The following is a 25,402-nucleotide window of genomic DNA, read 5'->3' as shown; positions in this document are numbered from 1 at the left end:
GACGTCTAGCAGGGCATACCCAACCCGAGGCTTGGCTGACCACTGCGGTAGGACCGATTCGGAATTTTACTGGTAAGAATCTCTCCAGTTTGCTGCCGGCGTGCTCGTAAGAGCCATAGCCCTGACATGCCTAAGTACATTAGGGCCTTGTGCAAACTACTTTTACCAAAACAGCATGCGGGCTCTGGGTGTGAAGCAAAAGAGGTGACTCGAAGGCGTATGTCACCTACACGTTGGACGAGGCCAGCTGCAACGGCGAAGTGGCATTCCTCGTCCTATTGGGAGTCGACAATGCTTTTGACAGAGTGCCTCATTTGACCATAAAGAGTAACCAGGACGCACTTTAAATCGTGGGTTGACTTCGCACCTTAATCAGCGGCTTCTTAGGTCAACGCAAGCTCCGGGTTAGAGTTAGACGCGCGCATAGAAATCAACGTCCAGTGACAGCTGGGATTCAACAAGGTTCTCTTCAGAGTCCTTTTTTGTTCGAAGTCGTGCTAGCAGGGCTACCTGCCGCGATACTCGTTCACAAGCGCTACCTCACGCAGTACATGTTGTATACAGGCGATTTCGCATGGCGCGTTAAGGAGCCTAGGCAGAACTTCATGGTCATCACGCACTTCTTGCAACGCTCCTTAGATTGTCTCACCTTCTTCATGTCATTGAAACTGAGCATGTCACCAACGAATGTGAAGGCGCTGGTGGTTCATCCTGGTTACGAAGCGCCTTGCTAACACAGTCCCAAAGACGCCACTGCTACGATACTCGCTGCTAATGTCACCAGCCATTTTCAGCGTCTGTTTCTCAGCTCGCGACCGCTTCTGTGCAGAGCTGATAGAGCGGACAAGACGACGATCACTTGAGGCAAGGTTTATGTACAGCATAGAAATAGAGGCGTTACATATTCAGCACTGGGGCGACAGCTTAGAAACTCGAAGAGCCGAGATGTCTTCTCTCTGACGCATAGGTCGGCTGCTTGTCAACGCACCACTCGGCTTTTTTATAGGCCCCGGGTCATCCATTACATCACCAACGTTCAATCAAAACGGCCGCCGGGTCGCGTTAGAATCCTCCATTGGGGAACCACCACTGGGTTGCGTCATGATCCTCAAATCTGGAGTCGCTGCACTGGGTTGAACCCAAGGACGAGTATGGTTGCCACGTGTCACAAAACGAGCGCTCAAAAAAGGGCGCGCCGCCAAATTCTCGCGACGAAGCGCCGGAGATACGCCTCGAGGTGAACGATAAAAAAAGAAAACAAGCATTTAAAGACTCCCTGGGCGCGCCTCTGTCTTCCCTCGAAAGCGTAGGTTTGCCGATGAACCTCCTCACATCGGCGGCCGAGCAAGCCCTGGAAAGTTCTCGATGGAAAGGGGCGTGGTGATGCAGGGTTGCGTCATCTGTCGCGGACGGTCCTCGAACCATCTCGCGCTATCCCCAGCCTTCGCTGCCTATCGCGCCGACGAAATGATGAGAATTTTCTGCAATCTCGCGTGGAAGGTATTTAACGGAGCAGCAGAGATGGGAGAGCAGGAGAAGGAGGGTTTCACGCCAGTATGCGTAGGGTGTCTCCGCCGTGTCGTCGGCGAAGCCTTTGATCCATAGTGACGAAGGAAGAGAAGAAGAGGATTTCCACCTGAGGGGTGAAGACTCATGCTACAGGCAGGAATGGGTGTCTACCGCCAGCGAGCGAAGACGTGGGGCAACAGCTGCGCGTGGGAAGCCGACGTGTTACAGGTGAAGATGTTTCGAGCCTGGAGAGCGGCCAATTGAAGACGCGAGGTTTCCTGGAAGAGAAACTTTGGGAGCAGTGGAACGACAACAACGCTGGACTTTGAGTGAGTGATTCTCGGAAGGGTATCATTCATAGTTTTGTTCCAAGAACTTTGGACTGAATAAGTTTTTATCTCTTTAGTCTTTAAGTGTCTTGGTTGTTCGGTGCTTGCGACTGCATTGCAGTGCGTATTGTAATCTGTGTCCGTTGTTTCAAGTGTGGCTGATTGTACTGTGTAGTACGTTGTTTTATTGGTGACATATTGTATTCAACTATTGTCGAGTGGGCATACTTGTGTATCGTTTTGATCTGCCACAATTGAGAATATATTTTTGTTTTGTTTATCAACTCTCGGCTCTGACTTGTTCTTTGGGCCAGAGCCGGCGTCCGCTGGCGCGCCGAATAGGACCACTTCTAAATACTCCACGCTTTCGTGGTGCGACTCGGGGGGCCAATTCTTCAGCCCTTGGAATTAGCCCGGCGATCGGCTACCTAATTAACGGGACCCATGAAACCACACATTGCGTAAGACTAGCAAGACTGGATGGCGCCGCTTGCTTCTTGTGGCCCATGGACTTGTATACAAAGCCCACGTGCGTTGTATAGGATAGACCGCTGCCGCTGCTTGACGGCGTCGTTGAGCGGATGGTGTCAGGTCGCTGGCCGTGACACAGATTGCCTTTGCAGAGGCAATCACGTTCGGTGTGGACCTCTAGGCGTAACGGCGCCCCCGCCACCAGACAATGCGCCGGAAAGCCGAGCTGCTTCCAGGTGGCTTGGATGTCCACGTGGATGTCCACGTGGCTGCTTCCACGTGGCTCGGGCGCGCTCGTTGCCCAGGTCCCTCTACTTTCGCCTCCATGGCCATGGGGAGGATGTAGCTCCAGGCTCAGTTTCTTAAACACATTTCATTCTTGATGGTGGATTCCACCTCAACTGGCTTGTCGCCAAAACCTGTCTACTAGATTCGCTGGTCTCTTCTGACGAAAAAGGGAAGTTTATTGTACACTTAACTTGTAGGTACAAAAACGAAACATCGAAAGCAACTAAAGGCAGTGTATACATCTTACAAAGAAGCGCCAAAATCTGATTGATCACTGGGTATCCAAATGTTACAAGTGAAAGGAAAATTAAACAGAATCAAGTTAATCACACTTCACAGGATAACACTTATGCATGTGTACTAGAGTGGGCACACGGCTAGTACGGGACAACTTGAAAACTCACCTGTCCCTCTCTTACTTTGAAGAAACGTATGTGCCATCGTTGAAGGAAGGCCTCTTCGGCATGCGTTTTCAACTGCTGATCTAGGTAATTCCACATAAAGGCCGAATTTTCTGTAGTGCGGGATAGGCGCCTCTATGCGGCTTGTGCTTTACTTCCATTAAACAGCGTCACCGCCACAGTACGTGCAAGGTTACTGTAAGGACCAGCCTTGCAAACAGCCCACGTTCTGTTCTCATGCAAACCGTGCGAAAGCCAAAGAGGCGTTGTACCATGTGCCAGACGCTGCTCGCCACCGAGCACTGAAACAGAGCATGTTGGGCCGTCTCTCTTTTGCCACAGTTTGGGCAGCGGTCATTTGGTACGACTCCCCAATGTGCTAACCGGTCACGCGCAGACAATGCTCCCATCTTCTCAACCAATCGAATTCGCGCACCTGATTACATACGCAATTGCAACGCCATTGTTTTCATTTTCTCGTGCAGGATGCTGTTTCTTCCTCTTTGCTCAGTGTGCTACTTGTCTCCAATTCGCTTATTTCTTGCGATGAAACATCTTCCAGACTGCATGAACCTAAGGATTCCACTATCCTTTTTAAGCCACTGGCAGCTCTGTAAAACTTAAGCGGAATTTCTGCTCGTGGTCCAATGTACGGATCGGCCGTGAAAGCACCTTTAGTGTACTGCTCTAGTACATCATGAGCCTGTACCCGTGGTAGTTGCTGTCTTTGAACAGCTTCTGTGTTGTTTTTGCAGCCAGCGCTCTCGTGAACGTTAGTATATCTAGGAGGCTCAAGCCTCCATGGTTTGTGGGAAGCTGTAAAAATTTCCTCCGTACCTTTGCTGGTTTTCCCCCCCCCCAGAGGAAGGTCCCCGCCATAGCGGCGAGGCGTCCTGTAATACGGCGAGGTAGCAGGGCGATGTGTGCTATGTAAAACGCAAAAGCGCATACCTGTGTCTTTATGACTGTTGCTTTTGCCGTTAGTGACAGGTTAAAATGATTGGCTGCTGCTATGACATCGGTAGATCTCCTAAGCAAGCCATTCCAGGTCTTTTTTGATACATCTCCTTCCTCAAAGTAAACGCCTAACACCTTAAGAGCTTGAACGTATTCTAAGTCTCCTGGCAATAGTTCTCTGAAGCCTCGAAAGCGCAATTCCTTACATTTGGTGGTGTTTAAAAAGCACCAGACAGATAAGAATAATCCGCAAAAAGGTCGAGGAATGTACTATAGCTAGACAAGTTACGAAAAAATATCGAAATATTATCGGCGTAAGCGACAATTTTGAAGATTTCCTTGCCTGGCATCGCGAAACCCACTACGCGCTCGCAGTTTGCAACCTTTCTAATCAAAGGCTCTAGAGACAAAATAAATAATACCGGAGACAGCGGACAGCCTTGCCTCACCCCTTTTTGAATCACAAAGCTTCTGGTCACTTCATTGTTGATATAAAGAGAGCTTGACAGGTCCTCATAAAGTATTTCTACCAGTCGCACATACTGCTCTGGGAGGCCAAATATGCGCAAAATAGCGAAAAGATACCCATGTTCAACTCTATCAAATGCTTTGGCCTGATTAAAAGAAATATATACTCCTGAGATTTGGTCTTCTTTGGCATATGCAAAGAGGTCTCTGATGATTGTAAGAGGTACGAAGACGGAACGTCCCGGTACAGCACATGACCGCAAGGGGGGCACAATCTCTTCCAAGAAAGGTCGCAGACGCCGTGCTATCAGCGAGGCTACTAACTTATAGTCTGTGTTTAGAAGGGTAATGGGCCTCCACAATTTAGGATCTGACGGCTCCATACCCTTTTTCAGTAATAGAATCACCCTTCTTTCGCTGAAGGACTGTGGTTTATGGCCCTCACGCAACAAAATATTCACGAGATCGGTGATCGCATATCCCAAGATATCAAAGAAAAGCAGATAAAATCCCGTGAGTATTCCATCTGGGCCTGGTGACGTGGACATATTCATTGATTTTAGTGCATACCATACTTCTTCTTCATCAGTTTCTCCATATAATACTAAACAGTCTTCCAAGTCTAGCGATAGCAAACCTTCGCAAATGGCTGAAAGTTCAGCAGTAAACTCGTCATCCTGTGCGGCATGGTCTGCAGTAAACAGTTTTGCAAAGTAGTCTCGGAAAACTTTTTGAACTTCGTCCGGGTCAATAACAATGGTACCATCCTCTTTCAGTGCCTCATCTATGTAGTTGGGCTGGCATCGACGATCTCGGTTTCTTTGCGCATATGTCAAGTTTTCACTTTCATCTGTCGATAAGTGCATCTCTCTTGCGAGCCTTGTAGCCTGGGACCTCTGCTTTAGAAGATTTTGATACCTAATTTTTTGTGCTTCAAGGTATTCGAGCTTAGCGAACGTAGTTGACCTACCTCTTTCAAGAATTTGGATACGTTGGATAATCTCATTCATCTTGGCCGTGAGGTGAGCGTGGCGCGCTTTTCTTGCCTGTTGAGCTATCAGGTGCCAGCGAGATTTTAAGTCGTCCCATGTAGTCGGAGTTATGCAACCCACTTCTGCCAGTGAGGCTGCCAGCTGAGTTTCAAGTACGGAAATGCTTTTGTCATCATGAAGAATAGTTGGGTCCATCCTCCATGGTTTGTGGATTCTCGTTGTTGTGCTCACGTTAAACGTGAAGAGTAACGGAACATGATCGCCGAGTTTCTGCTGGCTTGGCGCAAGCTGGATCACCTCACATGCTTGTAGGTTCGCTAAAAAGTCTTCGTGCACATGAACTCTATCAATTCGGCTTCGTTGAATGCCACAAGCGTGGATTGCGACGAAGCCGACTCCACGAAGTGTTGACCACCCATCTGAGAGCTCGAGATCTTGAACTAATTACTGTAGTTCTCTGGCGTAATAATTGTTGGCGCCTTGGCCGGGACCCCTGACGTCTCGTGTAGTATTGAGCACGCAGTTAAAACCTCGGACAAGCACATAAGATATCGGCTCGATCAGAAATCCAAAAAATTCTGACACTTTATGGAACCCGTTTGTTTCTGACCTCGTTACGGGCGCATATACGTTGACAAATCTGACTCGTTTGCAGATAAGTACCACATCTACTCTTATGATGCGGCTTTCGGTGGCAACAAGACAGTGAGCACCCCTCCTCAGCGTCGCGTTCATGAAAACAACTCCTGTGCCACGTGCACGCGCATCTATGAGTGAGAAGAAGGCCTCTACATGAAACCTTTCCTGAAACTCTGCAACGTGAAGCTTAGTACGAAAGTTTGTCTCCTGCAAAAAGAGCATGTCTACGCGATGCACCCGCGCGAGGTCAAGTACTGCCTGCTGCTTCACCGGATTTTGAAAACCGCGAACATTGAACGACATTAAAGAAAGTGGTGCCATTTTTGAGATAAAGGTGGGGAAGTTGCCTAAAAGTAAGAAAAGGTAAGAGAGAGGAGAGCGAAATGCTAAAAGTACATATCGTCGTCGCTCACGGTTTGTGACGTTTGCCATGGTGGTGATCCCACGTGGGGTTTCTGAATTGTTCCCTGTTTAGCGGAGTCGCTGCCGCTGCTCCCACTGCCTGGCTTGGATCGGCGTGGTGAACTCAAAGGACTCGGTGCGTCTGCAGATCGTGCGGGTTTGGCAGAAGCCTCGGTGTCCGCCGGTTTGCTCCGCGGTGGTGGTGGGCTTCTCAGCTGCTTCCTCGATGTTGAAGGCGTAGCGTTCATCTTCTTCAAGGTTGTTGACATTCCAAGGTTAGCGTTTGGTGTGCTGTCACTGGCGTCTGTCGCTGTCATGGGGGGAATGAAAGTCAGGAGTCAATGAAATGGGGAATGAAAGTCAGAAGCATTCGGCTCTTAGTGAACGCGCACGCTAGGATTACTATTAGCAGCCATTGGCATGTACATTGAGCACTATCTGACAAGAAAGGGTTGCTACATTATACTCGCTGGATGTAACCTCCTTAGTTTTAGAAAGGTTTAGCGAGCGTTGAGCCGCAGTGCCAAGAATACAATGAACTAGTATATACCAAGAACACGAGGTGGTTAAAGGTGGGAAGTAGATATGAAGCGCAAGCCGTAAGAAAGTAAAAGCCGAATTTTCCTGTCTCTCAATTCCCATTAGCAGCCCTTGGCATGTACATTGAGCACTATCTGACAAGAAAGGGTTGCTACATTATGCTGGCTGGGCGTAACCTCCTTGGTTTAAGAAATGTTTAGAGAGCGTTGGGCCGCAGTGCCATGAATACAGTGAACTCGAGTATACCATCAACTCGAAGTGGTTAAAAATGGGAAGTGGACTCGAAGCGCAAGCCGTAAGAAACTGTGCGTGTGCCACCTCTCGTTTAGTCCTTGGAATGTCCGCATTTGGCGGTGCTTCTATATGGAGAATATATGATGAAAAGTTGCGAGATGATGGTACTTGGAGTGTTGAATAGATGGACGAACAGACACAAAGACGGATGCATGGATGGACGCATTAACGAAAGCAGGGGCGGATGCATGGAAGAATGCCGGGACGGACGCACGAACAGACGTACGCACGGACGGGTGGATGGACGCCTTGACGGTCACACAGACGGACGCATGGATCGAGGGAAGCAAGAGCGAATGGATACAGGAATGAAACATCGCAGTCAGAATGTAAGACACAGGCTCAGCATTGACAATGTTGTCTGCGGCAGACGAAGATTTTTTTAATGTTAATTAAAAGGAACAAGACACCCTCAACGGATATATAGTTCTTACCAAAATTTGATGTCTCAAATGACCGGACGCCCCTTTTGGCTGGAGAGAATACAGAATGGAAGTCATCATTCAACACGTCATCTATGCCACTCGATTCAGTTATAAGCACATCCACCTCTTTTATTTTGTGTTTTTGTTTAGATCTTGACCAAACATAACAGCAGAACTTTTTAGGATTGTTATTTATAAATATAATCAAAGCAGTCTGAAAATATTTGTTTGCGCGAGACACCACATAGTTTAATTTTCCTCGAAGTGGACGCAGAAATTCGTTGTTGGTGACGCTTTTTTATTTTCTCGTTTAATCTTGCGTTTAAAATGAATATTTCTATCAACCCAGGGGCTGTGGCAAGATGACTTAATACGTCTCGTAGGAAAAGTTGTTTCAATGCACTTTTGAATAGCTTCTTTGAACCTATTGCACGAAGCGACAGCATCATCGCGTCGCAAGTTATCTGTAAGTTGCCACAGCTTGTCGAGAATCACGTCATCAGTCACCTCATTAAAGGGATTTGAGAGTTTCTCTCTTTAGCAGAATGTTCACGCAGTTATTTACGTTATAAGAAAAAAAACTACCTTATGGTACGATATACCATCCTCTACACAAACGAAATAATCGGCAATGCTTCTGCTGAGAAATATAATACCGTTGTCACACGAACTCTTCGATTCGCGATCGGTGTCGATCCGGATTAACCACGATCGAGATTAGGTGCGGCTACATGGTCACTTTTAATCACCATTATGCGTGATGGGGATAAAGACTATTGTGATCTGCCTGAGAGATCACGATTTTGCTGTCGCCTATATCCCCTAGCTGATCTTGTTAAAAGCACAATAAACAATAAAATCGAGCATAGTTCAATAAAAACGCTTTACAACAGCTATATTTTTATAAAAAAGCGAGTTCTATTTTGTTTAAATTGAAACAATATCTAAGGTATTGCATATTTTAGGATTCGCACCGACCACATGTAGTTACGCGAGAAACAGAAGGCAGGCAGAGAAGAAGCAGTCGACCATTGCTTTCAGCGCTTAGTTCAACTCTTGCTCCGTCGGAGCTGTTGGGGCACCTAGAAGCAGACTGATTATGAGTGTCGCAGGCCTTTTGACTACGTCGCAAAGTACGTTAAATTCGTGGTCGAATGAAGAGATCTTTACAGTAATTGACCGCTAGCAGGAGCGACTGGAGCAGACCTGAGGCGCCATGGCGCGTTCAACGAGATTGACGCTTCGCTGCGACAGCACGGCTACGAGCGTGGGCCATCAGAAATAAAATCGAAGGTTAAGAATCTCACACTGCAGTACAGGTAAGCGCTAGGAAAATATTATCTAGTGATGGATTTATTAAATTACTATCGTAGTGGCATGCAAAGTTTTTGACGATCGAGCGATTCTTGCAGGAATAACATTGCTGATAACAGGCTCTATTGATATACCATACGTCGAGTTTGGTCAGTGGCATGTTTTACGGCACGGAAATGCTACCTGGGACAATTCACCTGACCCAATCTTCAACCGAACTAACTTGGGCCGTGAAGCAGTGGTCATAAAGTTGATCGCGATCAAAAGAACTGATTCGGATCTCCCTGATCGCGAATAAAAGTGCCACTGTGACATTGGTATAAAATCTAGTATTGTGCCACCCCCTTCAGAATGACGAATTATTTCATGAACAACTCTAAGTCACTTGCCAGCATTTTATTTTGTAATGTTTTGTCGAGCATGTGAAATGTAGTGGTACAAGCCCAACTGATTGATGACAGATTGAAGTCCTCAGCCATAATTAACGTTTCGCGAACCTTCGCTGACATGTATTTTGATAAGGATAGCGAGAACTCAAGGGGCGAAAACGGTGGTCTGTACACCGAACACAGTGTCAGTGCATGTGACCAGCAGATTACTTTTGGAAAAAAAAAGACTTTCATGGTTTCCGAACTGCAGTAGTAATGTAGATCATAGTGCATTTTAAAGGGCCAGTCAACAGGCTCCGACTTTTTCTTACGCCCCCTCCCCCCACAAACAAGCTCGCGCATCTATGTTGCACCTCAACAACCCTTCCACATGCAGTATCGCCCATTCAGCAATTGGTAACGCTGATTTCAATAATATTTGTTTAGACCTGGTTCAGACTAATCGACAAGTTGCGTGCTTCGCCATGTCGCCGAGTTGACGTCACGGCGCGTGGAAGGAAGTTAGTCAGGTGTATGAAAGATGCAGAAGCTTGTTTGAGGTGGGTAAAAAAAGTTAGAGCCTGTTGACAGGCTCTTTAAGAAACCTGGGACACCACCCTTCTCGGACGTATGACCGCAATGAAAAATATGGTGCGATTTGTCAATTATTACTTCGTCTGGCACGCCATCATGCAGGCACAATTCCGTTATGATGGTGTTACAGGAATTGTGGCTAAAACGGAGGCCCCTGAGTTCACTTGATTTCTTCAAGGTGCTACGAGCATTAACATTAGCAGTTCTGAAACAGTTCGGTCTTACTCATGCATGGTTTTATAAGGCATTTGTTGTGTTTTGGCTGAGTCCTACTGATTTACTCCTTGCCTCTGTGCTCTCGCACATAAATCCTCTGAGAACCTCTCGATCGTGTCTGTCTTCCTACCACACATAAAGCACGCTATCAACATTTTAGTTTGTCACAATAAGGGTCAATTCCTTGCCATTTGCCCTATGATCTTTCCCGGACTGCCACAGAAGCCGTCTCTTATGTCATGTCAAAAAAGTGTATTCAACTTTATTGCATTCCGCGTTATAGTCCCTGTTTTTTTTTGTGCCATCTTGAAAATACACAATGGCTGGTATATTTTGATGACCCTTACCAAGAGGGTGAATTCTCACCAACAATTTGCATTTTTGTTCCCGTTTTCTGCCAAAAATATTCAAAATCAACTTCTTTCTTAACTCTTTTTCATCCTGTCTGCTTCGTTTTCGGATTCCATAAATTACGAGGCTAGATCTTCAGCTACTAGTATCAAAGTCAATAGCTTTTTCAGCCTGGTGACATAGCATTGCTCAAACGAGGTGACTTTGTTCTGAAGAGTTTAATTTTGCGAAGATTTCTCACAAGTGTAAGCCATGAACTTGCCAAAGTCATTCCAGCGATTGCTGAGGGCACTTACTGTGGATTCAATATTTACCAGCATATTTTTAAATGGAAAAGTTCTCCTCTAAGTATTGTGGATTCACCACTTTGAACTGCCTCAAACATTTCCTTGAATAAAGGTGAGGAATTTTCCTCAAGATCACGACATAAATTTAGTTTATAAGCACAGAAGCAACTATACGCCATCAAAAGACAGGTTTGTGGGAATGGCACAATCAATAACGTATGGTCGACACTTCGTGTGATGAACTAATTCGAACAAATTTAGAGAAGAAAATCGTCAATTTTATTGGCTCCATAGCTTGTGCTGCTTCGCCGTGCCCACTGCCGAAGGGCTGGTGCAGACCTTGTTATATGAGGAGATCTTGTGACGTTATCCATGACAGGAAGGACACAAGAGAGTGCAAGTGATTCTGTGCTAGCGATTCAGCGCAATACAAAAGGGACTTGCCTGAAAAGTCATGCTGAGTTATTATTTCGCAGTTCCACATTTCTCTTTTTTTATTATGCAGAGTGATACCACCATCGCCTTCATTTAAATATACTTATATGTAGCACGACTGCACGAATCAATCTAGCACTACTGACTTGACAAGCCCTATCCAGCACAGGGAAAATTGTATGCAGGAGAACAATGTTGTACAGGCCGAGATTCTGACTAAGAAAGCTAGGGTGATGAACACTTCAGGTGCCAGCGGTACATTCGTTCATAATGTGTGGATTCGGAAGTATTTGCTGCTATCAAACCTGTCACAAAGGCAATGATCTAAATCTAGAAAGCCTTAATCAAGTGCTGCTACGCGGACACCTTGGACTACAGTTTTGGTGTTTTTGGTCGCATTCGGAGGTTGTATAATGTTACGGTAGCGATTAAATGTTATCTGGTTCATCGTATGCAGGATTTTCATAAAGTATAGCATCGATAATTTTGAGTTTCGATCGAAAAATATCACTAGAATCGCTCTGATAAATATTTTTGAAAGCGCGATCGCGAGATGTCGATGCAATAAGGAAACGGCGGCATACTACACTCAAATGAAACAAACCTACGATGATAGGTGTATTCGTGACGGCTCGCCAACCACGCGTTTCATAAATATAGGCATCACAATGAGCTGAGTGCACTGCTGTGGTAAGCGCGCACTCACCATAACAACGTGCAGCTAAGGCACGTCTGTAGTCTTACAACCTTACCTCAGCTTTCCTTCTTTTCACGAAGGCAAGTCGTTTTGGCGGTGAGGGCCCCATCAGGTGCGGCAATGTATAAGGAACCGCGTCGCTGTTCAGACGCACACACTTGATCGCCAATCCCAGCGACTGCATGAGCGCCGGGCGTTGTGAGCAGTGGCTCTCACGAAAGTGCTTGAGCAGAACACGCTTGATCCTACAGGTTTGAAGTATTTCCTTTAAACTGCAGCGGCCCATTTCGCAGCCATTTTGGGATTACAACTAAGGATGTGAAAAACGGCCTTATTGTGACCGTAAGTGCGGCGGCAGCCATATGCCGTGCAGTAACTAGGCATCGCGAGTACACTTCAACATTGCACGAGCACAACTAGATTTAGTGAATGTCACATAAAAAAAATCTATAATCAGAAGAGAACGGTACTGTGGCAAGAAATTCCTGTGAACTAGCAGAACGATAGATTCGCTAGGCAGCAGAAACAACGCAGAACCACGAAGTAAACAAGCTCAGCTGAATGAGCGACGTAGGGGGCCCGGCGCCTCGACAATAAAAGTGACGTCACCTTCTCACGTGTTTATCTCTCCCGTGCTATGCTCCTGCGTGCGCATGCGCTTGAAAAGGGGCGTCCCCTAGGTACGTCGTTTCACGTTCTCATAAAGTGGTTTGTTGGGTTATCTGAGCGCAAACATAACTGCTTTGACGTATGCCTGAAATTACGTACCAAAACGTTCTTGCTGACCTGCGAATGCATTGTAATAAGATCAGCCACTGCAACTTTCCAGAGTGCTGTTTATTGTCGTGGTACCCTCTCGTCATCAGACTATTTTCACAGTTGGTGCCCCTTTCTGCTTCAAGCACATGTAAAATGCTCCTGGCATTCTTCGAAACATGAGAAGTAATCAATGGTGTGTGAACGCAGCATTTTAGTGACTCGGTTAGAAAAAATAAACAAAAAACCAAGGCTCTAGGTCGCGTTCTCGCGCACTTTTGTTGGGCGTACAACTACAGCCGTGTAGTTGATCAATTGTGCGAGGAGCTTTGGTTGTGTTCATCTGGCCGTGGTACCACGTCATAGAAATAGAACTATCACAAACTGTGATACCTCGGTACTTACACTGAGCTAAAAACGGAGTTGCCGTGCGCAAACGTGAGCTTAGATTTATCAACGCTCTGAAGAGCACAGACATTCAAAGTAATCAAGAAGGCATGCCTTACATTTCATGCTGTATATATTAGCAGAAATCTCACCTTTTATACGAACGTTAGCATTTGTGTGCCAGTTTTGTTGACTAATGAAAGGCAGTGGTCATTTTCAATGCGAAGCAGTTGTGGGCGAACTTTGGCGACTTTGAGCGTATCTATCTATCTATCTATCTATCTATCTATCTATCTATCTATCTATCTATCTATCTATCTATCTATCTATCTATCTATCTATCTATCTATCTATCTATCTATCTATCTATCTATCTATCTATCTATCTATCTATCTATCTATCTATCTATCTATCTATCTATCTATCTATTTATCTATCTAGCGCTTACATTTGGGTGCTCTCGTGGTCGTCCCCCTTAACATGGCGCCAACCAAAATTAGCATAGGACGGTAAAATTGTTTGACGAATATGACGTGCTGGTCAAGACATGAATAATGTCACAATCTCGTCACGTACGTCGTCAAACACTTCTCGCCAGACAGTGGCACATATTTAAGGACGGGTATGTTCTACAGGTGATTTACGCTCAGTATCTACCCAGGGACGAAAAGAACAGACATGAGCAATGTTTGCGCGTGAACGTTAAGAAATATCCGACATCCGTAGCGCCGACCCTACGAATGCAAAAATTAAATGTCAGGGTTTCAGCTGGATTTTAACTCAAGCATTTTACGACAGAGCTACGCCTGGTCGCGGAAATACTTTTTAAAATGTTGCTAATCTCCGAGAAACGTCAATAGTGGTTGCAGTGCTGTCTACCCAGTTTTATAAGTAGTACACATGTACCCTTTTGGTACAGCCGTCACGTCGGGTAATGTAAACTGTGGCTAGTAGCAGTGTCCAGGGCCATTATCCCCGCAAGCATCAGCGCACCATATCAGCGCCTTGTGTTTCTAATACACATGTTCCAGTTTGCATCGTCGTGCTAGTGCAAACAACTGGTCATATATAAAACATCTGCAGCTCTTCAACATACGTCTGCGCGTGCAAGACCTGCACATATATTTAGCGTCATTTCATGACGTGTCTCTGAATTAAAAAAGTACAACACGGTCACCTTCTCGCCGCATGCTTCGCACAATGTTGATTCCTAGGCACGTAGAATCTGCCGAATTTTTTCGTTAAAAAAGGTGGTTGTCCTACAAAACAAATAGATCTTTGTTCTAACGCTGTCATTCACGTAATCCATCAATAAAAGTTTTCTGCTGAACGCTTACAATAATTTTGTACTTGTGCACATGTTCGTATTCGTAGCAAACGCAATGTACCGCAAAGTACTGTCGGCCACTAAGCTTTGCTGACTATACCTATTGACTATCCCACATTTCATAGTAAGTAGAAGGACAAAAGAAAGATGCACAAGCGTGTCAGTGTGAACGGTTGTACTGACATCGTCGAACGCATATGTAGGCTCTCCACGACCTTTCTTGTTTCGTGGTATGCAGAAGAGACAGAACTAAATAAGTAATTTCGCCAGGCTACATCATTGAGTAGCAGGTGGAACACAAGCTAAACACACCCAGAAAACACAGCAAAAGTGTGCTTTAGTGCGAAAGTGTGCAGACAGTCACCCAGGGCAAGCATCTCTTTTAAAGGGCCAAAGCGATTTACTCGCTCGTAATGGCAACGTTGCACAGGCTTCATGCACGGACAAAGTAGGGAAGAACGTAGACATTAAAGGTCCTTATTGTCTATGTTGCAGTAGTCAGTACGAAGGACGGACAATGAACGGACGGATGAACAGGGTGACGTATACACGCATGGTAGGACGCACAGACGTTTGAAAGGACGCACTGATGGGCGGACTCACAGATGGGTGGACGAAGAGATGAATGGGCGATTTAATGAACTTGGGGATGGATGCATGGATGGACGGACTGACAAATGGCGCGGGTGATTATGCATTGTACTGCTCTATAGCTAATTGTACATAAATTCGGCTGTTCATACAATTTTTTTGTTTTTGTTATGCAGGTGCTCAGTTTCGATTTGGATGAGGCGTGATGAGCACGTGCTTGGTTAGCTCTCAAAAGCTTCGCCCCTAAAAGCTGTCCTAAGGACCGTTAACACAACGAACGCATCGAATAAATATCATAATAATAGAATTCAAGCATTTTGCGTGGCAATCAAGTAATATACCTCAGAGCCATTCCATGTCTCGGAACTGCTTTTCAAGTAGACCATATTGTTCGTGAAACATAAATTGTAGTTGCAGAACTGGCATGCGATCTTATGAACAGTACATACGTACTCTTATCATAGCGCCTTACGTCATGTTAACGACAATTGTTCTGAAGCAGAGTACAGTGTACCTAAGTTGTCTGGCAGTGTGCAGGGCCGCCATCCTCGTTAGCACAAACGCTTTATTTCAATTTACCGCTTCCGGTGTTGCAAATACCATGTTATTGTTGGTATCGTTACAAAACACTAATCATGTGGCCGTTTAGCATATGTCTCTGCGTACAACATTTGTACTTGCAACATTTCGCGCAATAAAAAAGTCAGAGCTTTGCACAAAGATGGAGCAATGAATGCAACAGCAAAAATTGGAAGGTCACGTGCAGAATGGTAAGCAGATCTAAACGTGTCCCGCGTTTATCACTCACAAATAACGCACCAAATGTACTCACAGGTAGAGATGAAAGCAAGGAAGCGTCTCCATTGTTACTTCGCTGTGTCTGAAAAGCGCGCTCTTTAAGAAACTGGAAACTGTGCACGATCGCGGTGACCCATTGTGCGCCCGGTATATACAACAGAATCGTTCTGGTGAAAGCTTCAGGACAGCCAAGACATAAGATGCTTCCAACCGCGAGATAATGGCGAGCGAGTGAGCGTTCAGGGGTTTACGATCACCCACTCCCCTCCTCTAGGCGCCATCTTGCTAATAATGTTGAAAACGTTTCCGCTCCCCGGAGGCTTTTTCGAAACTTTTTTTCTTTCTTGCGTTTTCACACATACACCCACCACACACACACACACACACACACAAACATACATACATATATATATATATATATATATATATATATATATATATATATATATATATATATATATATATATATATATACATACATACGGCACATGACATCGACGCCGACGCCAGCGGTGAAATTCAGCAGAGACTGTCCATGTAATTACTATCGCAATACAATTACAACACCTTCCCTCCGCCTGCTTCTCATAACATCAATTCCCCAGGTACGTGGGACCTGCGGAATTTTTATTTATGTTTAATAAAGCAACAGGGAAGGAGTTTTGTTTATGCGGCTCAGTAAAAACTACTGTTTCTATGGCAAGTGGTACAAAAAGCAATGATATAAAAAGGAAGCTGCCTTGCAACATCACAAAAGGAAATTTATTTGAACAAAAGTGGTTGGAATCGAATGCCCTTGTGGGATATTGCTGCACTGGTCAAGTGCTTGTGCCGGAGTACTTTTCGAGAGTGTCAAGCATCAAGTTGTGCACGATATCATTCGCTCTGTAGCCCCAACAGAAGTCTAGATGACGAAAGTATGTGGGTTCCACCACGTAGTGGAAGAGCAAGTTGGAGCCAAGCCTTTCAACAAGGAGAGATACGTCTTCGGGATCAGCGACGGTGTCTCTCTCTGAAGAAAACAGTGCGACCTTGGCTGTCACGCGATCCACGTCGTAAGCGGGAGTTTTAACCTGAAATAGAGTGCATGTAGAATGCTTGTGTGAAATATGAGGTATACTCTGTCGGCGTCCTATTGAAGTCGTCGCATTGTTTTAACGCGATAGCGTTTCACACTGAGGTCTTGTCTTGTCACCTAGGAGATCTTGGCTCATACCCACAAGAGGGATCAGCCACGCTGTACCTTATATTAGATATTTTTTTGTACAACGCTTGCTAAAAAAGAGACAAATTAGATAAGAAAAATAATAGTGTTCCTTTGAAAAAACGTGAAAAAGTGCAAAAGAATTCGATAAACCTAAATATAAAAACAAATTAACCACCATGACTTCACTAACTTCGTTTCTGTCATAGAAAGGATGTAGGTAAAAATGCACAAAAACAGACGACAAAGAAAAACGTTTCGATCTTTCGAATATTCTGCAGTTCGAACCCAGCATCTGTCGGTGCACATCCATTGGCACTGTACGCTCAGCCCATTGCCCCACAGACGCGCATGCATAAATTTTTACAAGCCTGCTTTATATCTCTCAGACCTCCTATTTCAGTATTAAAAAAACCGTATAAAATGTCTGGGGGGATACGGCCACACCTGCTCAGTTTATGGAGCATCGAGCGCGTTACTTCAAGTTCGCATGTTCGGTTCCTGCCCAAAGCAAGTTATCTTTTCATCCAATTTTCTTCATATTTACATTATGATTCGGTCTAATAACTTCCCACATACTTTTCTTAAAATATTGTCTTTTGCACATTTATATATATATATATATATATATATATATATATATATATATATATATATATATATATATATATATATATATATATATATATATATATATATTTATATATATATATATATGGAAAGAGGTGTATACCTAAGGGCTCGCTCTTTTGTGTTTTGACACAATAATAATGAGATCTAACTGACAATATGGCCAAGGAATGTATAGGGGCAGTGACTAGAACCAGTGTAACGTAAATAAGAAGAAATAAAAGTGGGTGAATAAATAACTAACTTGCCGTGAGCAGGAAACGAAGCTACCACCTTCGAATAACGCGTTCAATGTTCTATCTACTGAGCTATCACGGTGGCTATCCCCCCAGCCACTTTATTGGGTTTATATGTGAATTTAAACGTGAAAGTGTCAGTCAGCACCATTTGTAGCCATGGCGGCGATTGTGGAACACCCTTTTAGGAGCCTGTGGGGCGTCATGTAGCACGTGAACTTACTAGGAGCAGGCAGCTGACCAATGGTCCCTCGTATAGAACCTAGCGGCACCAAGTCTGTCAGTACGAGACCCTCCTTAATGAATAAGCGAAAGAGGTGTACATCTAAGGGCTCGTATCCCGTGTTTTGACACAATATTATTGAGATCTAACAGACAATAATGCCAAGGAATGTATAGGGGAAGTTATTAGAGCCAATTTAATGCAGATAAGAAGGAAGAAATGTGGGTGAAAAAATAACTTGCCGCATTCCTTTTCACGGCAAGTTATTTTTTCACCCACTTTTCTTTCTTTTTATTTACTTTAGATTGGTTTATTAACTTCCCCTATACATTCCTTGCATTATTGTCTGTTAGATTTCACACACACACACACACACACACACACACACACACACACACACACACACACACACACACACATATATATATATATATATATATATATATATATATATATATATATATATATATATATATATATATATATATATTGATTGATATGTGGGGTTTAACGTCCCAAAACCACTATATGATTATGAGAGACGCCGTAGTGGAGGACTCCGGAAATTTAGACCACCTGGGGTTCTTTAACGTGCACCCAAATCTGAGCACACGGGCCTACAACATTTCCGCCTCCATCGGAAATGCAGCCGCCGCAGCCGGGATTCGAACCCGCGACCTGCGGGTCAGCAGCCGAGTGCCTTAGCCACTAGACCACCGCGGCGGGGCATATATATATATATGAGAGAGATATATATGCATAGATAAATAGCGTATTACGACTAGAAATTTTTCGTACCTGTCCGTAGCGTTTCTTATTCTCGGAGCTCCCATAATCATACATGAGAAAGTCCTTTGCTCTGTAGATCTGTAACAAAAGAAAAGTCACGTAAGGTTACATGCATTTTTTCTTTTACTGACTACAGTTACTAGTTAGGTTCACCTGAATTTTTCGACAGGAAACTAAGGCCGTAGTGTTACATTTGAATACCCCGATGCTTTTGCTATTCAACCTCAAAGACTTCAAGTGGCTGTAACTACACTACTGTGCCGGTAGACATGGGGCTAGATGCGTACACTCTTAAACACAAATTTATCGTACCTTCACAGGGCCTCGAAAAGCTTCTGGATATAGCCAATTCAGATATAAATTTTCTTATATGTGAGAATGTAGAAATGTTTGAAGAATGTATTACATGTCTGTCTTGTGCAAAATTATTTGTTGAATGTGTGACGTAAATACGAGTTTAAATGGAGTCGTTCAAACGCGAGACATTTGATGAATGTGAATACTGTCCCGGAAGAGCCCTACTTGGTTTATCGGCAAGCTGTGATAAAACCCACACCCATTTTCTGCGTCATCCAATCGATTACCTAGAAGGTCATCTGATTTGAAGCCCTTTTGAAGTAAATGAACCGAATCATATTCATGTACTGCCTTATCCGCCACACATTTCGTTTTTCCTCGTTTCATTGATTTTGCCGTTCGATATGTGAAGCTATAGTGGTGCTGGACATGTTGTGTTTCAAGAAATGAGTCCGTTATTATTCAAAAGTTACAGAGAGGAGCGTTCTTTCTGAGTTATACTTGTGCTGCTCTTTTTACTTTGGCGAAGACATCTTCTGATGTGTACAAACTGTATTAAGACAAAGGTATAGAAATTATAACATCTGAGTTTTTATTCAATGGGAATGGACGATCGAGTCCAGTGGATAAATTAAAGCACTCCACTGCCGCTTACACGTGCGAAGATACACGTGCGAAGATACTTACCAGGAGAGCCTGACGAATACTTTTCAGTGACGTGGCCTAGAATTGGACTTGCCGTGGCGCGGCAGCCGTTGCATGTACGCCAGAAAAACTACACTAATTGGCATAACCACAACGCTAACTCAGACAATAACGTTCGCTTACATCGGCTTCTTTTACTATAAAAACAAAGAGCTTATAAAATGCGCATTTTCAACCTTCTGCCGCCCCTTTATCATCATCAACAACATCATCACTCCATCACTGCGGTGCGCCTCTCGCGCTGCTCGTGCTTGAAGCTCTACGCGCTTGCCAGATTATAACGGGTTCACGCACCTGACGGGTCAGACGCTGGCAGCCACCCCGGCCCTGCTGCAGCCCTCGAATAAAGTGGCAAGAGTGGCACGGCACCGTCGGCCGCCTTCAACATCATCTGACGTCTTCCTCACACACCGCTACACTTCGTAAGCTACTTGCGCCGAGATCAGTATCACTCAAAATCAGTCATAAAACAGCCAGCCAAGTTAAGCCTAGCACACCCGTCGAGTGCATGGGTACATTCTGTCGGTGCCTCTGAGTTTAAGGATACGCAATTACGACGAGTAAAAGTTAGGGTACAATAAAACCTACGTATCACTTGACGTGAATCCAAAACTTTTTGTGGGGAAAGCTCCTCGTGCTCGGGACAATTCCTTCATCGCGCCTTGTTCACTTGTTCCTGGAGCGACACTTAGAGGCACAGCTGTGCAATTTGTTGCATGTCACCCGCTAGATAGTGCGCCCCCCTTCTAGGTGGTGTGGCACACTTCGAAACCCTTCCTCCCCCCCCCCCCATCTCCACTGCTCCACTGCATATTCGAGCGAAAGGCGATAAGAAAGACGACCACTATAGGAACACGCCTATGAACACTTTGAAAGTGAAGGCAGCACTGCGGAGAGCTTGCTACGCGGCTGCAACGCGTGCCCGCCGCCCTGACTCCGCAATGACAGCTCACGAGCCATAAGACACAAGTGCCGCCAGCATTAACAAGCCAGTACCAGCATCAATCTGGAGCTGGTTTCAGAGATAAGGGCTCGCAGAGACAAAAGAGAGCGGGCTTGTTGACAAGCAGGTTTAGAATTGAGAGCCCGAAAAGCACAGGAAACACGCAAGAGGCCTCAAGATAACCTCGAATTGGAGCGGACGCAGGAACCAGTGCTCAAGCGGTCTCTACCTGGTGTTTGAGGCACCCATATGCATTTCGATCGTTCGTTCGGCAACAGGTGTAAAGTATGCGACCACTTAGGGTTCGACACCAACATCACCTTCGTTGCATTCATCTGCAACCACCGTCTTCGTTGCAACTCTACCGCAGTGCTCCAACGAGAGTGTCATGGTTTTACCAATAAGTATTTGAGATTAATCCAACCCATATTTCACTTTGTGTAGATGGTGGGATTCCTTTTTCACGTACGGTGTTCGTATAAGGATTCATGGGCATTGTTCTGATGCGCTTTCAGAAAACGCACTTTGGCTGCCACTGAAAGCCACCGAAGGCTCTTACCGGCACTTTCCTGACAAATACTGGTCACTTCGTACGCCTTGTTAAACCAGCATGGTGGTATATTTGTTTTACGCGTTTGACGATATACTTCTTTCCAATAAGTTATGTAGATGCAGCTACCAATATCGACGTAAATCAGTACCTGAAATTCGTCTCTTTTGTAGTATATTGTCGGTTACGCGATAAAATGCATTTTATTCCATCCCATTTATGGTCAGCAGCTGTTCGTGTGTTTGAAGTCACGAATTTTATTGAAAAAGGAAGACCATGTCCGTCTTAAGTATACGACGGTAAACATGGAGCTGAGTGGTGAGTTATGTCCTAACTAACCTTTCTTGCGGTTATGTCATGAAAGCATGGCACATATTGTTAGAGAACTCAGGTGAGAATATGAATGCTGCCGGCAAGAATCTTACAAGTAGGTTTTTCTTTCAGGCATTTATTTGTTTTGTTTTCGCTTGTATTGAAGTTGTATTTTTGCGTACGTGTTTCGCTGTTGGACAATCCCCGAAGTCTCAACTCTCCCCCTTCCCTCCAACGTTTAAGCAGGTCCTGGCCACACTCTTTCGTTTCTCTTTAGAAAGCGCAAGGCCGCCCACTTACTAGCTTCCAAATATAGAGCACTAGCGCTCAAGGCTCCCATTCATAGTCTTTCTGAACCACTATGCTGAAGGAAATATCTGAGTTGTTCGTAAGACAATATCCGAAAGCAGACGTCAGTGTACAAAAATCCATGTCGCCGCTAAGCGGTGAGTTCTACAAACGCCCCATTTTTTTCTTGCGCTGTTTTCGTCTTTCACTGCTCCCTATAACTAGAAAATCTGACCTTACCTGTGATTTAATACTCTGCGCCATTATCTTAACTTTTAATTTACCATTTTATGTCATTAGGCTCGCCATAGATGTGATTACTAGTACGTGGATCTAAATCCGCATTAGTAACCATTGCTTACTGTCATGTTAGTTTTCTGGAGTTTCAATTTCTACTTGAAGAACTTGCGAAATACTCTACGACGTTAAAGCATTGCCACTTCGTTCTTTACCAGTTAAAATTATTTTTCGGTATTATTTTCATTCATTGAAACTGTCCGCGACGTGAACACTCAATGCAAAAATCACACAGAAGTAGCCGTTTAGTTGACAAAACAGAAAGAAGCAACTATTTAGCTTGACAGGGAATGTCAAAGTAGGACTGCTACCCCTCCGAACACAGTGAAACATCACTTAAGTAGGCATTATTATTCTCTTCGTCTATCGCCTCACGATATACACACACATCTCTTGCTCACCGTAATTTACATCGCACACGACTGCAGCGTCCATCGAACAGACAATATTGCAGGAGCGAGTAACAACATGTAACTTCGACATTGCGGATATATTTAAGCCAACAATATCCAAGTCGAGCAATACAGAGAGAAGTTACAGCAGAATAAACGCTTGAGAAGGAGAGTCTTCTAGAGAACTAGTCTAGACTATGTGCACAGGATTGACAGTTTGAATCCTTGCCATTTTCATAAGTGTTTCCTAGAAAGACAAAGTTTGGTACAATTAGGAAAAATCAGATTAGCTACGAGTCATGTGATGTTTAAAACTGGTAAGCAGTTACAGCGCAAAAAAGTCTGATGGCGCCCCTACTACTAAGAGATTGCGCATCAGCCTATCAGGCAAAGGGTCCGTGGTTTGAATGCCGGGGCCGAACAGTTCCCAACGGTATACTCAAGTATATATGCATACGAGGGTACCATTAAAAAAACCACCTACCGGCAAAACATTCTCTCACCAGAGAAGGATTGGCTAACCTTGTGCAGTACTTCACGCCCCCCTCCAATGAAATTCCAAATTTGCCCTCAGCCTTTAGTCCCCAGTGTCTGCCAAGGAACTGTCTGAAGCGACGCTAAGAACTGCCACGCATTGAAGCGAGCTAATCATGTGTCCGGAAAAGCCGCCATACCAATCTGAGCTTGGCTACGTTTAATGCTTGAAAACTGTTTTGGGGCCTGATGTAGCTGTGATTTTCGAGAAATTAGATGGCGTCAAATGATTTGTCAAAAGGCTCAACGAAGTTAGGATGACCCATGAGGCTTATATAGTGCTGAATACCGGACACCTTTTTTGCTACCGTAGATTAGCTCAAAGTAGAGAACTAGAGGTGGGGTTTATTATGCACGATAATATTGCTGGCTACTTAGAGAACTACTATAGCATCAGTCAGCCATGGACAAACATGGACAATGTCAACAAGTGATGAACTTGGTGACGTATTGGCGTGCAATGGCGCTATCTCGTAGTTCACGTCGCCAACTTGACGTTAGACTAAGTACGGTCCTGCGTATCGGGACAAGAGTTTTTCGGAGAGAGCTACAGGGCAACACGGTGACCAGAGGAGCAAGCGGTCACCTGGGGCAAACGTTATATTACGATGCCGGTGGCCGTAGCGGAATTTCTGCTTATCGTGTGACCTGGTGAGATGCGACTGGGCAACTTTACGAGCGATGTGAGCCTGATCAATGGCTTCGTGGGCGTACACGAAAGCAGATGGCACGAGAGGCAGGTGGTTCCAAATGGCAATATGGGGTCGGGAGCATACAAAAGATAAAAAGGTGAAAATCCCGTGTTGTCATGTCGAGATGAATTTTATGCGAAAGTCAAATAGGCCAACGTGGTGTCCCAGTCTCGATGATGATTGGGAGATGTACATCGAAAGCATCTTTGTGAGATTGCGGTTGAGACGCTCAGTTAGGCCATTAGTTTGTGGGTGGTAGGTGGTAGATATCTTGTGCGCAGTGGAACACAATTAAAGAAGGTCGCCGACAACTCTGGACAAGAAAGAATGGCCACAGTCCGTAAGTAGCTGTCACGGTGCACCGTGGTGTAAGATGACGTCATGAAGAAGAAATTCCGCGACGTCAGTGGCCCAACCGGTTGGCATGGCCTTTGTTATCGCGTAACGGGTCGCATAACCTGTGGCGACGATGATACAATAATTTTCCAGTGTCGTCGTAAGAAGGTGGAGTCCCATGCGATGGAATGATTCAGAGGGGACTTCAATTGACTGAAGATATCTAGCTGGCAGCAAAAAAGGTCTTTTCCGCTGCTGGTAGAGGTCGCAAGTGGCGACACATCGACGCACGATGCGCTACCATCCAGGCCGTATTAACCGACACCACACGCAGTCGTATGTGCTGGAAACGCCGTGGTGTACCGCCGTTGGTGCGTATTGAAGTTGTTCAAGTATGGCAGACCGTAGATGATGAGGAATGACAAGTAGAAGCTCAGGGTCTTCAGTGCTGACATTGCGGCGGTAGAGGATGCCGTCATGCATCACGAACATACAAAATTCACCGTTACGACTGTCAGACTGGGTGGCGTCGATGATAGTGCGCACTGACTCATCCTGTCGTTGTTCGATGCGCATATCGCATATGTTAGGAAACGCCATTACGCTGCTCTCCAAGTAAGGCACAACAAGATTAGGAAGATTCAACGGATGATGAGAAGACAGTGTGCGTCTTTGTGCAAATGGGCAGACTTGTAGCTAACGCAAAACGAAAATTCCTGGAGCCTCAGACCCAAAGACCCCGACGTCCAGTCGGGTCCTTCATAAAAGTGAGCTAGCAGATGGCGTAGGGGTCCGTAACGATGGAGAATATGCGACACTTTTAAATGTGGCTGGAACTTGGCGACGGACCAGACTAAAGCTAAAAGATCTCAATCGGTGATGGAATAATTCTTCTCAGGGAGAGAAAGCATGTGACTGGCGTAAGCTATCACGCACTGTCTACCGTGGTGCCACTGAGTGAGATATGCGCCGATACCGTGGCCACTGGCGTTGGCGCGAACTTCTGTGGCTGCGGAAGTATTAAAGTGAGCGAGTTTCGGGGGCGTAGTTAGGTAGCCGAAGAGAGCGGTGAATGCTTGAAGCTTCTCAGGGCCGCATGAGAATGTGGTATCTTCCTTCAGCAAATCTGTGAGTAGC

The 25,402-nt window shown here is 45.0% G+C and overlaps 1 protein-coding gene across 1 annotated transcript in view; it reads right to left on the bottom strand.

The window, feature by feature from the left end:
* Positions 1-16,624: 16,624 nt before the first annotated feature.
* The window catches only part of LOC119179126 (gastric triacylglycerol lipase-like), a 46,751-nt gene continuing 37,973 nt past the window's right edge, over positions 16,625-25,402 (bottom strand). The window contains exons 5-6 of the mRNA XM_075868242.1: positions 18,929-18,997; positions 16,625-16,910 (exon numbers count right to left, since the gene is read on the bottom strand). Coding sequence (XP_075724357.1) covers positions 16,656-16,910; positions 18,929-18,997 — 324 coding nt within the window. The 3' untranslated portion in view covers positions 16,625-16,655. The remainder of the gene's footprint in view (positions 16,911-18,928; positions 18,998-25,402) is intronic.

This window comes from Rhipicephalus microplus, chromosome 7 (assembly GCF_043290135.1).
Source record: "Rhipicephalus microplus isolate Deutch F79 chromosome 7, USDA_Rmic, whole genome shotgun sequence".
Classification (NCBI taxonomy): domain Eukaryota; kingdom Metazoa; phylum Arthropoda; class Arachnida; order Ixodida; family Ixodidae; genus Rhipicephalus; species Rhipicephalus microplus.
This window is presented reverse-complemented; position numbering and strand designations above follow the sequence as displayed.